At 35.0% G+C, this 14,485-nt stretch overlaps 1 protein-coding gene across 2 annotated transcripts in view; it reads left to right on the forward strand.

The window, feature by feature from the left end:
• The first annotated feature begins 5,624 nt into the window (after nt 1-5,624).
• Nucleotides 5,625-14,485, forward strand: part of LOC149799163 (uncharacterized) — a 114,907-nt gene continuing 106,046 nt past the window's right edge. For both annotated transcript variants that reach the window (XM_089958343.1, XM_089958344.1), the window contains exon 1: nt 5,625-5,780. In XM_089958343.1, the coding sequence (XP_089814469.1) occupies nt 5,636-5,780 (145 nt within the window). In that variant the 5' untranslated portion in view covers nt 5,625-5,635. The remainder of the gene's footprint in view (nt 5,781-14,485) is intronic.

Below are 14,485 nucleotides of genomic sequence, written 5' to 3' on the forward strand. Positions count from 1 at the left end.
CTCAATTTCCGTTTGGCATTTGATAGGAAAGATGCCGTCATGTTCTTCCTAGTAATAGTAAAATAAAAATGTTCCATGAACCTGGGGAAGGCAAATTCCCACTGTCGCAGAAGAACAATACTGAAATAAATGCGAAACTTTTTCATGAGCTTATTAGAACCAATCAGATTTACAGAAAATGATATGATTTGGTGTTTACATATGAAAACTATTATACTGTAAACACTGAATGTAAAGTGTAACAATTGCGTGATAATGTGTTTCAGTTTGAGTGCAGACCGTCGCCTCGTGCTACTGTTTTAAAACACACATTTCAACGTGGTCACCTAATATTAATTTACTGTTTGTCCTCAAAATCTTTCTGCCACATTTAACACTGGACTCTGTTAGTTCTTCAAGTGTCACACAATGCCGTTCTTACCTCACATCCTACTATATTGCAAAAAGGCATTTTTGTGTTCGTTATATGAATGACGTGGTGGTTCGAGTCTCTTATATGAATAGCATAGCTTCATAATTTCATGATGACATGATAGACTCACAATTTCATATCTATCAGATGGAACAGAACAATATGTTATATCAAAGGAATATGTTCATAAACCATGTTTCATATTGTCACATGCCTCCTACGTTATTATTTATAATACCGAAGAAAGGTGGACAGTTAAAGTTTAAATAGCTCCGAGTCCCCAGTCAGCTATGACGACTGTCATGGTGTATAAGCAACTCAAGGGGCAAACTATAAAAATATAATAAAATAATTTTATCGACAAATTGCTCTGATGCAATTTCTTTCGAACAAATGCAATCAATGGCCTATTAATAGTTGTCAATTATTATTTCATCACATGAAATTAATGGTCTTAAGTGAGAGTGTTTCCTTTCAGTGTTGTCTCTGTTACTCATCTGTCAATCACTGTCTGCTTCTTGTTTTTTTTTCTGGTACTTCCAGCACCTTGATAATATGCTCCCCTAGCACTTCAAGTGCGTTTCTCCGACACTTTCTGTGCTCTCTATCACGTGCTCCTTCCGGTACTGCAACTCCATATAAACTATTGACGTCACTAAAACACCTACCACGTGCTCTCCACATCTCTTTCTAGTCTCCGATCCTTGGGTGTCGAACTCTCACCCACCCGGAATGCTTTCTATAGAATTAGAAGGTACGTATATTCTTGTCTCCATACTCTATTCTCAGAAAAATTCACTACACTCTTAAAGACCTTTCATCCGAATAATGGCGAATAAATTAATAGGTCAACTCACACGCTCACATCTAAATGTTCCATACACGCTTTGTTCTATAATAATAATAATAATAATAAGAAGAAGAAGAAGAAGAAGAACAAGAAGAAGAATATTGACGAGCTCTAATACATGCATGCACATCCCCAATTGTTAACCTCTCGATATAGTACACTATCATCATCAATAGCAATCATGCACATTTCCTACCCTACAAACTATAAAAGAGACATACAAATATATAAATACCTATTTATTTGTGCATAAGTTCAACAATGACTAACTCTGCATAATTCACAACCTATATATTCATATACTGACAAAGCAAGTACAAGTTCTAACATAACTTTCTAATAAATTCAGTTAAGCATTAAGATGCAACATAGTAGTAAATTACACAATCCACTTCGACTCCAGTCCAACAATCTACCTAGGTTAATCTTGCATGTTAAAAATTGGCTGTACGTTACGTTAGGATTTGTTGATAATTCAGCTATACGTGGAAGATTCCGTTCTAATAAACTAACTGTTCGTAATAACGTATCAATCTTACAATACCTATTTATGAAAGTAAGACAAATTTTGGCGCAGACATGTTACCTCAAGAAGCCTTTGTTCTAAAATCAAAACGTAGAATTCCAACTAGAATTTCCTTCTCGCCTTTCACGAGTGCACGATTTATGCTACTTGGAGTACGGTCTAATGGCTCCCAACTTCTCTATGATCCGCCCCTGGCGAGGTTCCCACATGTACTGACAGAAAAATGGATTTAGTTCTAACATATTTGAATCTCTCAGGTTTGATTGGATACGGTCTGGTCTCTTTAAAAACTGCCATGATTAATTTAACATTTACTTGTTATTCTCCGTTTTCCATTTTCCCCAAAGCCCGAAATTGCTTTCAAGTCGGTCGTGACATCGCTGACGGATTAGAAAACAAACATAGAAGTGTGTGCCTCGTCGTCCAGGTTGTATAATTCCTTTTGAATTTACCTCTGACGGGTAGTTGCTATTGGTTTAACAACATACACGCAGTTTCTTTGTGTCCAGAATCGGGTCTATGGTCGTAATCTTACATAATACGTATACATTACCCAAGGTCTTCGTAACAATGAATTGACTATAAGAAGATATGTATACACGAGGAATCAGCATCTGTTCTTAAAACGTGACAGATATATCGTTACGACTCTACCGGGGGGGGGGGGGGGCGAGTGGTCTAATGCGCTCACCGTTACGGATCGTTGTCATCTCACCTCTGTCTGCGTGGGTTCGAGTTTCAGGTTGGGCCAATGTGGGTATGTGAGAATGCTTGCCAGTAGCTTCTCATGGGTCGGTGGTTCTTCCCGGGGTTTTTCAGGGTTCTTCCTTAACCATCGATATTGCAAGCCATGTATAGCCTATCTTGTGCTGCAAAATGGCGTTAAACCCTACAAAAACAAGAAAAACGACTCTACGGTCTTAAATGATGTAACAGAAAGAAGCTAAACCAACATGTTTATTAAAATTAATAAATAATTTATTTCTCTATAACACTAAGTGAAACTTTAAAAGGATCAGACATCATTGTTACTTAAATCGCCTTCCCACAATTCCTAAATGTTCTGCCACAAGTCCGAAAGTTTACAATGTTCCGAATGAATTCCAATATTGAATGTGTCAATGTACCAATGGTATTAAATGTGTTGATGTACCAATAGTCTTGATGTATCACAATGATATATTCCATAATGTCTTTCCACGAATTCGTAATAATTTCAAAGTAGTGTTTTAGTCCAAAGGGTCATTGAATACTTTGTAATTCCAGCGAATAATTTAAATAAATTATTTCTCTCTAATTAGACCTGAAATATACAATAAATGATCCCACAAACTGAACGTAAAAATAGAAATGAATAATTGTTTACATCATCTTATATATATTAATTGCACTTGACCTAAGACACGATAGAACGCCCAGGATGTGGTTCACATTGAATGGAAAATTCCATCAATTTCGTAAACAAGTTTAGGCATTGAAGTTAAATTTTAATAAACATCTCTTTTTTACAGTTTATTATCATGATAAAAATCGAGTAAGTAAAACATTACACAAGTGAGATAGGCTAAAACTCTACCCTCAATCACGAACAAAGTCAAGCAATAATATAAATTAAACATACATAGCATGCATGCAAACAAAAGGTTACGTCTGGAAAACTTCTCAACATTTCAGTTAGAATTCGGCCAATCATTCTAGCATAATATTTTGGCTACTGTGTACCATATTCTATTTTGAAAACTGGTATTTACCTCTTAAATGTCCAAACCTTATTGGTTCTCTCTCCCTGACAGCATTATTGAGCGAATCGTAATGAAAGTGTTTAATCGATGACTGTCTTTATTGTTTTGTTTTATGCAGTAGTATGGAAAGTTGTCTAGTATTTAGTAGATTGCCGGAGGAGAGCTGACGTTGTTGTTTTGTTTTGTTGTACTTGTTGTGCGTAGCCACAGCCAACGCCACAACAATTTTAACTGTGTTAAATTTAAGTAGTAGTTCAACTTTTCCACCAGCAATCTGCTGTTGTTAAAGAGTAACTTACTGAATTACAGAAACATATCTTGGCCTGAAATACTCTTTCTTATGCTTTTGAGAACAATGTCAAGTCATCAGTGATTCCTCCGGATAGACTATGGTAGCTTCCATTAATAGCACAATACTTAGTCCAGTTCTTTTGTCTTGTACATCAGTGAGATCTGATTAGAGAAATCCTTGCAGGTGAATATGTATGCTCAACACAGTTAACACAACCTGTTACTAAAATTTTAATAAAGAACATAAGAAACATCAGGTACAACAGGTTCTACATGGAATAATTCTAATGTTCTGGACCCAAATAAATAAATTTGCATCCTTTGATAATGATATTAACTATTTATTATGTTGTTTAAAAAGTCGAAACAACGTCGATGTCCCTAGTACAGTGAAACTGATTTTCGACAAGGCCAAATCCAAATTACAAATTGTACATAATATATAATCACGCAGAAAAAAAATCAGATTAAATGTACATAGCACCACATCTTCGAATAAGTTATCCTCGAAGCTCTTAAACCAATGCAGACTGGAAGACTGATTACAACTTATTTTCATTCCCAAGGATTGAAAAACACACAATTAAATGAAACCCTGCAACAATTTTATCAAATAAAGAGAACTAATATAAATCAGCGTGAATATATATACCTAATATCTCATGTTCGAAATGATATTAACATATTTAGTTTTGTTTTCGTTTCCTTCCCCCAAAAGCCGTAAAAAATAAAAATATTTGTACACAGTTGTTATCACAACTGCCGAATGTTTGAAAACCAATGTGATACCTTTTAAAAATTATCAGTTGAAATTATTCTCTTAAAAATTACTTTTGTCAATTTTGACAATATTTGGTGCGCGAATATCAATGTTTTGAAGCATCGATGTAATCACGATCAAAATATGTACATGATGCCACGATGTTTTGACATTTATGTTCGAGTATGGTACAAGCGAATTGCCTGTCGAAAAGTTGTAACAAGTGTTTTATTGTACATCGTACGTCGTGGAAATGTAGGAAGCGGAATTTGGGTATTTTTGCGCCTAGCGATGCGAAATGGAGAGTACCAGATTAAATTTGGCCAACGCTGTAGATTCGTCTCGTCTGTCAAAGAATTATGGGTAAGGGCATCACGAATGATATACTGAGAAGATTAGTTATATTCGTATCGGTATCATGGAGGTAGGGGTCCATGTACGGTCGCTTACGTTTGCTAGACCCAGTAGTAAGCAGGTACCCAATGCCATACCGCGCGGTTTAGGCGAAATTCATCTTTTCGATTGGCGATGCCCTCTAACCGCGTACCCCAACATAACGATTAAAATATCTTAAATGGGGTGTGAAAGGTAAGAGGAAACTCGGACTACAAAAAGGCCAGGTACATTCCATAGTAGAAGTGGCAACCGCAGACAATCAAAAATCTGTTTATGTGACACTACCGATCTGTCTTAATTCAGCCATTGTCGTTTGTGTCTTCTTTTCCCCTATTAAATATTTAAATTGCAACACCTAGTCCATCTAGCTTATTTGATATAGATTATATCAAAATCTCGAATATTTGGACGATAAAGACTATATCACTCCATTGTTTACATTTTTAAATAAGAGGTAGTAGTCTTAGATACGTATCTAAAACCAAATTATCTTGATATTGCCATTTCTAATATACCATGTATTATATTATGTAAATATCTCGAAAATAATTAAATAATTATAGATAGATGAGATTTAGCTAAATCCAGAACTTCCTTACTTGCAAAAGAGGATTAATTTCTCAGATTAAGTTTCGCATCTAATCAGCATAAAATAAAGATGGCGAAGTCGAACGACGGAGCCTGCCTAAGCGACCCAAACTTTGCGGTCATTTGTTCTTTTCTTGACCGATATGGCGAAATCCTTGGTCTTCCAGAAGTCTCTTGCATAAACCTGCAAAACTGGGTCGAAGATAACAAGCATGGTAAGAAATTAGGCTTGAGAGATTGGATCCTTGGCTTGGCGTCAGGGCATCTTTGGAAAGTTTTGATCCTTGTGCATTGCTGTTGTGATCACTTCAAACGGTTTAATTTTTAAACCCAGAATTTGTGTTCTTGTTGCTATATTGCAGAAGTAAAATATAAGAGATGTGTTTAATTTGGATAGTTGTACAGTCTATATGACAGACTTCTATTGTTCGTACTGCTGAGGTACAGCAAGGGGAATAACTCCCATATGGCGATCACTATTAAAATCAAGGTAGTAGTTAAGTTTGTATGCCTGCACTGCTAGCAACGGGGTAATCACCATTTGATCCCAGATTAACTCCATTCGTCCGTTTGTCCCAAGATGCTAATTAACATAATTATGCAAAAACATGTTAAGTTAATTGTCATTTATTTAAAGATACTTTTTTTAATGCTTAATATTAACACTATATTTTCAGGCCATTACCACACTTTTTCTACTTTTGACACCTTTTAAACCATTTGGAATATACTTCTTTTAAATAGGAAAACTGTCATCACATTTGGGCAAAATAATTAGCTGAGATAATCATCAGTTTAATGAAAGCTTTCTATATGCATAAAGAAGGCAGTCAACTGATAGTTGATCAGTATAAGTGTATGCAAATGTATGTGGATTAAATGGTTTGATTTTTATGCCATTATTGCAAACAATTTTTACAGAATTTGAGATCAGACCTTTTGGTATGCAAAGGTTGCATGTACTTTTTTATATAGCCCTGGCTTCTTTTCTTTCTATTTATTTCCATTTTTTATATAGGCTCTCCAATAACTCTGAACAGGTAGTAGCCGAGTCATACTGATTGGCAGAATTCTTCAAAAATGCCAATGGCATCATTTCTTCAGCTGTTAAGTCATGTATTAAAGTAAGAAAAGATTTGTATTTTAAAAAAGGGATGTCTTCTACCCTTAGCCAACGTACACACTAAAGTAGCACTTTCACTGCTATATCTTGCTTGGAAGAATATTTTTATAAACCTGCACTCAGATCTGCCTGGTGTTGTGGACTTTCAATCAGCAGTTTGTGTTCTGGCAACACACCATGCCTTGCCAGTGTACTGGTCTGAAAGTTATTGTTTTTTAGCACATTTGGTCATGGAGGTTTTTTTTTAGCCTCTGTACATCCATGTCAAAACATAAAGGCATCTTTACTGTCACAGTCTTTATTCATACTAAACTTCTGTTTGAAAACGTAGCCAGCTGTGATTTCAACCATTGCTGCATAGATTACATTTTATCTTATGAGTAACCGTTTCCTCATCTTTGGGTGCTAAAGGCTCCACTGGTTCGATAACAATACTGTTATCATCAGTCAGTCATAATTGTGGTTCAGAGGATAATTTCTTTTTTTTTGACCTATTTTAATTTTTTTGCCTTGGATGCCCTTTTCAGTTGATTGTTGACAGTATCTTGGAACAATGCAGGGCATACACTTGAGTGAGTGGAAATTGCTGCTTCATTGCATGACAGAGGTGCACTTAAAGTAATAGTTTCTCATGATAATCACTTTTAAATCGTGTTTATTTTCTGCCTCTTTCTTGGGTGGGGTGATTATACGGTTCTAACATCCTGTTGCTACAAATGATGTGACAGTTACAGGTCACATAAGGTCAGATCCAGGCTCCACACTCACTTGTAACCCTATGTATTCTGATAATATTAGCATAACAAACTGATGTGCGCATGTTTTCCCTGTTTGGGAGAGTTGTAATCTAGCCATTAAAGTAGTTAGACCAAACCTTAATTTTGTGTTAATCAGCAACACATAATATTGAGGCACATAAGTTTAAATACCATCGACGATTTTTAGACCGAACCTTTGTTTTCTGTTAATCAGCATAACATAACATTTGGGGTGTGTCTATTTATGTACCGGTGATGATTTTTGTACATCAAATTGGAAAAGTCTGCGTTTTTGACACATGATGCATGGGTAGATAAAACACTGCTTTACTGCTTCATGATGCTTACTGATGCCTTTGGTGATATTAATGATGAAGAGACGCCATGCAGCTGATTCAGATTTGTTAAACTTCTAATAGCAGGGCTGATCAAATCCTCAGCCCAATGTCCCGGTCTATTCATTTTCAAACTTTTTTCCAAAGTGTTAGTCTGAGTCAAATGCTTTTTGTGCATTGTAAAACAAGTCGGGATACTTTTCATAATTTACCGACTTTATATACCTTATCTTTCCTGGGCAGCCTGAATGCTTGAATCTCACCTGTCTTTATTTATTCATTTATATCCTGTGTTACTTCAGTAAGTGGTCATTGATAATTGTTGCATGTTTGTGAATTTTGTTACTGCTTGACTGTATATTGAGCTAAATGACCAAATTATTGGCCATTCCAAAACCTTGAAATGAGAACGGTATGATCAGTAAGCAGTGTTTTAAATGACCTTGTGTTTACTCGGTCCAGATACTCATTCATGTAAAAGTAAAGGGATAAAATAAGGCAGCCACTCCGTCTGAAGTAGCTATTTCTCCAAACAGATCATGAGCCAGACTCTGTGGCAATAGACAATATCAAATATGACAAAACTAAGAGACAGAAATTTTAGCTGCAAGTGAAAATGGAGATAGGACAAGTAAGTTTTTCAGACCACTTGTCCTGGACAAGTGTGTGTGAAAAACAAATTTGAGCTTAAAGTGGGGACATTATAAGTACCTCTGACCCCACCCCATAATGATTAAGATATGAGGATTTGTTCAAATTAGGGAGACATTTGCAAACTGGGTTAGAAAAAATGTCTCCTGTGTTTACTCAAGGTTCAAAACAGCCAGTACATAACGGTCACTTACTCAACTTATAAAATGTTTTGGGAAAAGTAAGTCATCAGTGACACCAATTTAAAACAATTTGGACTTTTAAAAATCTGGATAGCCTAATGTCTCAGGCCCCTTTATTTTTAGATTGGGCTTTGCTGATGTTCTGTTTAGTTGCCCATAAGGCCTGTCAAAAAATAATGTTATCTATTTTGCTTGAAAGGAACAGATGAAATTCAACAGTCTCATTTTGTAGTTAAGAAATGAGACTGGTAATTATTAATATTCAAACCCCAGCTGATGCTCCATTTGTAGGTCTTTTCACCTCATGAATATAATCAATTTAATTAAATGGAAAATTATAACTTTGTATATGAAGTAAAAGTATTTGGCCTCTGAATAGTGAACAGTACTATTTCTGTTCTCCATATTCTATTATCAATCTTTAATTAGTGCTCATTTGTCTTGCACGAATATCAGTGAGCTGTCCCTTGATCAAGCTGACTTAGTAATGCATCACTTGTTAATATTTTGAAAGGTACCTATGTGGGTATGCAGAAATTACGGCAAGCTTGGATATAAAAAAAATTCCCTAACAGAATACTTTCTTAATTCATTTGTCTTGCAAGAGTTGATATCCTTTAATATTATTGAGGTATAATTTTTTTTTGCTGTGACACATCCACGGTAATGTCACAAGAACTAGTTTTGAAACTTAAAGCTACTCTTGGTAATTACAGATTAGTTTTTTATAAGAAAAACCAATGGTAAACTGACTTTATTTCTGTTTCCAACTTAGATTGAGAAACATTGAAATTTTTACACTGTTCAGAAACAATTAGAAGAACCCTGTATACTCATTCACACATATCATGATGGAGTACACACTATCCACCAACCTGATGTCATATGGTCAGAGAGCACAAAAGCAAAGGTTTATTCCACAATTATTCAGAATTCCACACATGGTGGTGCAGAAATTGTGAAAGTTTCTGAAATGCCATTAGTTGTGAGCACCTTTACAGTAGAATGTAAACAATGGTTCAGTCTTATGAACATTATCATAACTGTAATGAACAGACCATTTATTTTTTCCAGATGAGTTGCTTGTGTCAGTCAACACATCTGTTAAATGTTAAAGCATGTCTGCAATTTATAATCGTGTGCTCAGTGTCTCACAATAGTAAAGAAAGACCCTTTTGAAATTTTTACATGAATTGCATTTAAAAGTATTTGATAATATAGATGAGATCATGGCATTCTTGGAACCAGCTGCATGTATTATTCAGATTTCACCAAAACAGTGTTAAATCAGAGCAAAATTTTTTGGGGCCACATTAATTTTTAAGTTTCGACATTCATCTGAACCATTCATTTGTTTTGCCCTTATTCAGTAATAATTGCTTCTTCAACTACAGGTTGTAAATCATTTAGTTGATCTGATTTGGTATGTAGTGATGGAACTGCTAGCACCATAATCAGATGGGCAACAAGTACAGTGACGTAGTCAAGTAATGAATCACTAGAATAGTACAGTTTTTGTAAAGTTTTGGAGATTCAAGTACCTTAAAATTTGTGATCAGTTTGTCTTTTGCAAGAACCAGCATGGCTGTAGGCTGCATTATGGAATCTATTTTAATATGTTAAATTATAGAATTTATTTTTGTATGTTGATTTACAGAATCTATTACATAATCTGTTTTTGTGTGTTGAATTACAGAATCTGGTTTTGGTAGGCTGCATTATGGAATCGATTTTTGTATGTTAAATTACAGAATTGATTTTATAGGTTAAATTATCGTTGTACTTTCAACAAATAACAAACTGTTCTAATTAGCACAGTAAAAGTACTGTTATTTATCCAAAGTCCTAAAATAAAGGTGCTCTTAATGTGGAGGGATGCAACACAACGTCTCAACTTGTGGCCCGGTAAGAATGTTGGATAAAGAGGACAAATGTTTTTATTATCTCTTTATAATTTACAAAGAACACTTATATCCCCTGTTAACCAGGAACCCTCATATCTTTCCACCATGTTATCATTGTGTATTTTTACATCCCCTGTTGATCGAGGACCCTCATATCTTTCCACCATGTTATCCTTGTGTATTTTTACATTCCTTGTTGATCGAGGACCCACATATCTTTCCACCATGTTATCCTTGTGTATTTTTACATCCCCTGTTGATCGAGGACCCTCATGTATTTCCACCATGTTATCCTTGTGTATTTTTACATCCCCTGTTGATCGAGGACCCTCATGTATTTCCACATGTTATCCTTGTGTTTTTATGCTTTTATCACTCTTTCATAATAAACCTTTTTGAGTATTTTTTTTCTTCCTCAAATAACTTTTTTGTGGCACTAAGTAGCCATTTAATGCAGGTGCACTGTAAATTCCACAATCAATCAATTGATTAATCATTTAAAATAAACAGCTACATGATTTTACTAGCTACCATGTTTTGCTGTTTTTTGTTTATTTGATTTAAGACCAAACTGCCAGGAGTCAAAATGAAAATTTCATGAGTCAAAACAGAAATCTCAGAAGTCATTTGTTTTTTAACTATGAGCTCTAGCTGGGATTGTTCTTTAAGCATGAGCTCTAGCTGGGAGTGTTTTTTAACTATGAGCTCTAGCTGGGATTGTTTTTTAACCGTGAACTCTAGCTGGGATTGTTTTTTTTAACCATGAGCTGTAGCTGGGATTGTTCCTTAACCATGAACTCTAGCTGCGATTGTTCCTTAACCATGAGCTCTAGCTGGGATTGGTTTTTAACCATGAGTTCTAGCTGGGATTGTTTTTTAACCATGAGCTCTAGCTGGGATTCTTCTTTAACCATGAGCTCTAGCTGGGATTGTTCTTTAACCATGAGCTCTAGTTGGGATTGTTTTTTAACCATGAGCTCTAGCTGGGATTGTTTTTTAACCATGAACTCTAGCTGGGATTGTTCTTTAACCAGGAGTTCTAGCTGGGATTGTTTTTAAACCATGAGCTCTAGCTGGGAGTGTTTTTTAACCATGAGCTCTAGCTGGGATTGTTCTTTGTATTCTCCTTCTCGTAATTGTTATGTACTTCGGTTTTTTTTGGTGGGGGGGGGGGATCTGAGGGTCAGAAGGATAGTTGTTGGCAAGTCATTTCAGAGACTGAGACAAAATAATACATGCAGATTTCTTTGAGCCATTGTGATTAACTAATATGAGCCAGTTCAAAACAGTTTAATAGAAAAGGCAGAGGGTTATCTCACATTCACTGCATGGATTTAAAAAAATTAAATCCACGAGCATTCTTTGTTTCCTGCACAAGATTATTGAATGGTGACCACTTACACCATTAATTGTGATTATTTAGTTTCACACTTAAGAGGCTGTCAATAGTTTTGTGGTCACGATGTCCTTTTAATCACTTTAACTTGCAAAGAATGGAGAATGTCTTATCAATATTAAAAAGTGGCAGTGACAAAATAAACATATTCAGACTGCATGAAACTTGAGATTTCCCATGGCTGGTTATTTAAGGTTGCTGACTATTTTCAAATACTTATTCAGGCAAAGTTTATTCTGATAAGTAAGTTTGAGTTAGCTTGAGTAAGTTTGAGTTAGACATGAGATGTAATCTTGAGCTTCATATTTATAAGACAGTGTTTATCAGCATTGGGAAGAAAGCTCATATTTCAGTATTTTATAGGAACTGAACTAGAACATATATGAACTGCCTGTAAATATTCCTCTGAAACATTTTTGAACAATGCAACAATAACAAAGAATACAGAATGTCAGAATACCTTCTGAAGTGTTTCTGTCAGAATCATTTTTGGTCTGTCTCCTTTTTATATCACTTCTGCCAACTGTTAGCTGAGTTTTATTAAAAGACTTGAAAGCCAAAACAAATTTAGATCCCTTTATTACTTTTAGCACTTCATAAAATGTCCTGTTATTCCCCTTAACCCTTTTCTTCCCATATAAAAATCGAACCCACTTACGTGCACCTCCCAAAGGACATTCACAATGACATACTCATGCTCCCCATTAAAAAAAAATCTGTAGGGCAATGTCATCTTCAAGAAATTATATTCTCGCATTGCTGGAATAGCCTTAAAATAACCTAATCATTTCCACTGCAAGTTAGCATTTGTTATCAATGTCGGATTTCTGCAAGTTATTATATGTCATCATTTTTTATAAAAACAACTTCCGATGCACAAGTTGCTTTGTTTTAAACATAGGAACTTGTGCTTCAAAACTGAAAACATCAATATGTAAATACCATTATGTATTTAATCAGCATACTTGGTGAAATTATTTTTGAAAATATTTAACTCAAACTTTTCATTGCTGTGCTCGTGTTATATTCTTTGTAATATCAGAAGTCACGAGTGAACCTGACAAGGGGCAGAAATGTAATAATGGTGGACATCACAGTATATCGGCAGTACCTGTTCATTAGACAGGCTGTAATTGTATTTCGTTTGTCACATACATTAAGGAATATATAATATGATATAAACATTCTGTGATGAAATATTTAGCTATTTAAAAAAATAATATTCCAAAATATATTACACAATACAGTGTTAGATAAATTAATGCGCTAAATGAGTTCACGGTTGTTTTCTTAAATCAATCCTTTTGTGATAATATGTTGACATAAAATAGCCAAACAAATCATATGTAACCAATAGAAAAAAATATTAGAAGTACATACAAACTACTACAACTTAAATTATCAATAATTTTTTGTAACTAAATTAAAACAAGTGGTCATATTAAGAAAATCCTTGTTTCTAAAGATAGATGCACCCACATGGCATGCATGGTGCCATTTTACTCTTGGCCATAGTGTGATTCAGTTGGAAATAGGACTTTATTTCCTGCAAAGGATGTACCTGAACATTTCATTTAATTGTCGATGAAAATCTCAGGTACTCTTTTGTCGGCAACAATGAAATCAATCATCAAAGGTTTGAGGTTATTATATCTTTGGAGCTTGAAATTATTCGTAATTTACGTGTTACTAATTCTAGATTTTTCAAGCGCAATTCAATTGCCTTCACAAAAATATATTTTATCAAGTTACTCATTCACTTGGCCTGCTTCCATACATGGACATAATAAAGGTTATTAAAAAAATATTTCAAAGTGAGTTCTTGTTAATTGTCATTAGTGATGTGATTAAGGATATGTAAATCTATCTAGCATACATGTGCATATTAGAAAAGAAAATATCTTGCCTAATGATGTTTCATTACTTTGAAGAGCTGATCTCGAATATAAATATCAACTGTTCAGCAAAACACTTGTTCTCAGACTTTCGTGTTGAGGAAAAATAGAAACACACATGAGAATAAGAAAAAACTATCATTGATTGTATTGGAGCACATCACAGCTACTCCTCTACCATGACCATGCTTTGATGAAACAGACTGGGACATTCTATGCAGCATAGTTGGACGTTGCAAATGACACAGCCAAATTTGGTTTCTTTACGTCTCTTTTCTCCATGCTTTGTACAGTATTTGCAGGTGGATTTTCCTTTTAAGTGTCTGCTGTCTGTGTGTCTCAGTATTGGCCTGGGTGACTGGGCTACAGATTTTCGATGCATGGCAACCTTCCTGCACTTGAAACTTCCTATGAGCTGCTTTACCAAATTAGTTCACAAAACCAGTCCAAATTGCTTTCTTCTTTCCTGACTCTCAGTATGACTCTCCACCATTGTTATAAAACCATTGATTATGCATATATTTATAATAAAATGAACATATATTGCCACTATTTCTTTGATGATCGTCCAACCGGATATTTGGCCCTGAGTTGCTCACATTGGTCAAGCCCTCAGTAGTATTGTTGGTAATCTGTGACTGCTCTTTGGCGGTTGACCAGTCGCACTGTCCTAACT

Source organism: Sinohyriopsis cumingii, chromosome 5, assembly GCF_028554795.1.
Source record: "Sinohyriopsis cumingii isolate HCF-2022 chromosome 5, ASM2855479v2, whole genome shotgun sequence".
In the NCBI taxonomy this organism is placed as follows: domain Eukaryota; kingdom Metazoa; phylum Mollusca; class Bivalvia; order Unionida; family Unionidae; genus Sinohyriopsis; species Sinohyriopsis cumingii.